The sequence below is a fragment of the Austrofundulus limnaeus genome, unplaced genomic scaffold (assembly GCF_001266775.1).
Source record: "Austrofundulus limnaeus strain Quisiro unplaced genomic scaffold, Austrofundulus_limnaeus-1.0 Scaffold61, whole genome shotgun sequence".
NCBI classification, from domain to species: Eukaryota; Metazoa; Chordata; class Actinopteri; order Cyprinodontiformes; family Rivulidae; genus Austrofundulus; species Austrofundulus limnaeus.
Window position 1 is genome coordinate 139,629 of NW_013952463.1, and position 3,833 is coordinate 143,461.

Below are 3,833 nucleotides of genomic sequence, written 5' to 3' on the forward strand. Positions count from 1 at the left end.
GGGAGGGTGTAAGGGAGGTGAGGGAAGCCCTACAGTATGGGGAAGGGGAGAAAACACAGAAAACACGGGAGATGCAGGCAGATTGACAGGAATAACTGCTGGCTGCCACGTGACTTGAACAACAATAAGAAGCAACGGATGGAGTGTAGTAAGCCGGTGCAACATGTAAAAACGTGTAACATATTAGCATTGAGTTGTAAAATGGCAATGAGTAAACTTATAATGTAAAATTATGTATAGTAAAATCTATGCACTCCATCAAATACTTTCAGTTATATTATTATTAATATTTTATTAATATCAACTTACTTGGTAGACATTCTTTGCCAATATTTGGTCTGGAATTAAAGACGGCTCCTTTAGCATGCTGCTGATGACACTTTTAGAGGCTGAAAATGAGAGAAAGGAATGAAAATGAGGAAATGAATTTAATTAAGAGGATAAAAATGGACCTGAAAAACCCTCCGCAATGTTCAAAACGCAATYAGAATGTCAAATAGCCATTTTTAATAGAGATCAAATATGTCACACAGAGCAAATATAGACACAAAAAACAGCCTGAAGATTCTGCAATTTACCAGGCATATAGTTAATGTCGTATTTCTACACTTGTCCATTACAAAGCCTATGCAGATTTTCTGTAGATAAATGTTTCAGTCCACAGCACAGGCACTTCATGTAGTTTATCTGTGTTATAAATGCTGACTATTCTGCATCTCTCCTCCCATTCTTGCTCTACTAACATTATAAATCAGAAAAGAAAGCCTGCTGGATTGGCTTGCAGTTACTGTAGGGAGCAAAAAAAAAAAAAAAAAAAAACCTTAAATCACTTCTTAAAAAGATTTGGATTAAATGGATTGTATCATTGTGTGACGAAATGGTTGAGACATGCCATTTTAGTGATATATTTATACACATGCTTAAGACAGATGTGCAGCGGCATTACAGGAAACAATTCTATGCACATTTCAAGCATGGATTGCAATGTTATAGAAATTCTCAAGTTCTACCAGAGAAATGCAAACAATACAAGCCATTGAAAAACAATATTTTGTTTTAAATAAAGCTATAAATCCTTAAAAATCTTGGGTTAAAGATACTAAATTATTAAGTCTTAGTTTATTAAATTTGATAGACTCTTCTTTTCAGTCCTAACACATTTTAGCATTATTTGTWGAGAAAAAAGAACAACGTCGTGATTCCTCATCTGTTCTATGATGAATTAAAAAAAGGTGGAAGAGGAACAAAGGCCATTTAGCACATCTTTGTCTTGTGTTTCTTTTATCTTTGTCTCCACCTTCAAGCTTTCTCTTTTTGCAACCAACCTGCTTTTTGTTCCATCTCTTCCAGCCTCAATGCTCTACCAGCCCACCCCATAAACCCACACGTCCCTCTTAGAGCTGCGAGGCACAGGGCTGTGCTTTATTTCGCTGCTCATTTTTCTTAGAGATTGGTACCTTCGCACTCAAATCCATACCATGCTCCTATGCAGTGCAGGCGGCGGTGAAGAAAGAGGGTTATATTTTCCCCTTGAGTTAGGACACCTCTTGACAAATGATAATGGATAATCGATAAAGTGGGAAATATGAGGCAGCAAACTTTATGAAGCTAGGAGACATATTACTCCCCAACAAACACTGGTTTCTCTTAACAAAGTCACTACTCGACTGTGCCTAATAATCTGAAGGAAAATCAAAGGACCTGCAACCACATCAGCAATATTGGCAACTTATTCCACTTTAATGGCATTTTGATTGATTTTTTCCTCTCTTTCTAATGGTCGTTTTATAGATCTGACGCTGCTTCTGCAAAACAGTAACGTGTAATAAACCTCCCCGAAGGCAAACGGTAGCCATTAAAGCTCTTGTCTTACTAGGGCTCATAATTGGAGGTTGACCACCACCACATTCTGGTCTCTCACATAACACACACAACTAGAACTAGACTTATATTTCTTGTCTCTAAAGCCCTTTGATGTTTTAGCCCAATATGTTTTTTTGTTGTTGATGGTTATAATAAGTGATAAGATGATGTTCCCCTGCTCTTTTTCAGCAATGGGGCTAAAAGTAGCCATAAGTAGGTGACCTTGGCGCTGACATTGTAGAATTTCAACCAAGCATTGACCTGATGAAAATGGAAGGCCAGGCTGCTAATAAATCAGGATGCTTTTAAAATGAGTTTACCCTAATGCTCATTCATCACACACTGTAATGCCATTTGCCAGCCCAGGATTCGCTGCTGTGCACAAACACAGCAGTAAATAACAACAGGGCCCTTGCATCCTTCGCATCGTTGCAGCCTCCAACATCAGCATACATTTATTAAAGACGCCCCCGTCTTGCACAGCGGCACACCTCCATGACACCCTAAGCTCTTCTCTGGTACACACACACACACACACACACACACACGAGCCTTTTTTTTTTTTTCAAACACACGGTTGCACTCATAAGAAAATGTGCAGAAAAATAAAAAGCATAATCAGAAGAACAACAGACACGGAGAACAAAGCCCTGCAGCACAACTTTGCACCTTGTAAACATTCACCAAATTTACTGTAATTGTCCCATGTTGGTATAAATCCTTACTAAGGCACCATATCACACCGTCAACATCTGAACAGAAAGAACAGAGAAGAGGAGAATAATAGATGTGAAACACTACGCCTCCATTGGGATTTGCTAAAGAAAACAACCAGTGTAAACAAATCACAAGCCTGTTTTCATATGCAACTCCAAAACAAGATACACAGCAAGGTAACAACAACCCAACCTTGGCTTGGGTTTCATTTCTTACTTGTGTTATTTTGTAACTACTCTTCTCTGAAACAAAAAGTCATTATCTGAAATGCAAAAATATAGAGAAACCTCATTAAAAAGCAACATTTGTAGAGGGAGGACCGTGATAGACAATAATGGATGACAACTGTTATTGCCACTGACACTGATGAGCTCCTTTGGAAGTTTGTTTATTAATTAAAAAACCCACTACTTTCCGTGGTCGGGGGGGGCAGTCACCAATTTCCTTCATACACCCCCTCCCCTTACACTCCCCATGCACAAGCCATTGAGCTGTGGAGGGGCACTCGTTCATCAAACTTCATGGAGCTTGGGAGAGACAGGTTCTGATAATGTGCGCCGCTAAAGCTGATTTTCCATGATGAATCTCGGAGCATATAAATTGGCTAATATCTGAAAACATTTACAGATACTAGAGGAATTGACTACTTGTGGGACATGATGGATGAGCCTCTCCAACACTGGCCGACAGCTCTGCAAATCTCTGCGGCTGCCTAAAGCCCTCATTTGATTTTCCAATTTACTCCTTTTAAATTTATCCTCCCGCACTGAAAAAAAGATGGGAAAAGAGGAAGAGTAGAAGACGAGGAGCAGAAAAAAAAACATCTTTTTTTTTTTTTTTACTATCCATGGTGGTGTGTGGGTGTTAGTTGATAATATGAAGGTAGTATCTCGTGTGCAGGAGGAGCCCAGTCCCTGAAGAGGTTACTGGGGCAGAACTGATCTGCTTCCATCTGATTCTTCTTGATAGCGGTGAGATGAAACTCTACATTTCAGTGTGTGTGTGAATGCACGTGTGTGTCTATGAATGTGTGTGCAGTTGGAGTAATAGTAGACCAAGGGAGGCTCTGCTATAGAAAGATGCTTCCCAGGTCAGGCCATTAGAGTGTGGCAAAGACTGACTGGAGCTCATATGCTGAAAAGGAGTAATTAGTATACTTGTCAAGTGAGGTGCCATGGTGCTGCTTACCTCCCTTACACACACACACACACACACACACACACACACACACACACACACACACACACACACAC

General features: G+C 39.8%; 1 protein-coding gene across 2 annotated transcripts in view; it reads right to left on the bottom strand.

Moving 5' to 3' along the window:
• cdin1 (CDAN1 interacting nuclease 1) overlaps positions 1–3,833 on the bottom strand; it is an 86,237-nt gene that overhangs the window by 46,392 nt on the left and 36,012 nt on the right. For both annotated transcript variants that reach the window (XR_001310318.1, XM_014009719.1), the window contains one exon: positions 310–389. Coding sequence is in view for 1 of the 2 variants with exons in the window: in XM_014009719.1 (XP_013865173.1) it covers positions 310–389 (80 nt within the window). In the remaining variant the exon portion in view is untranslated. The remainder of the gene's footprint in view (positions 1–309; positions 390–3,833) is intronic.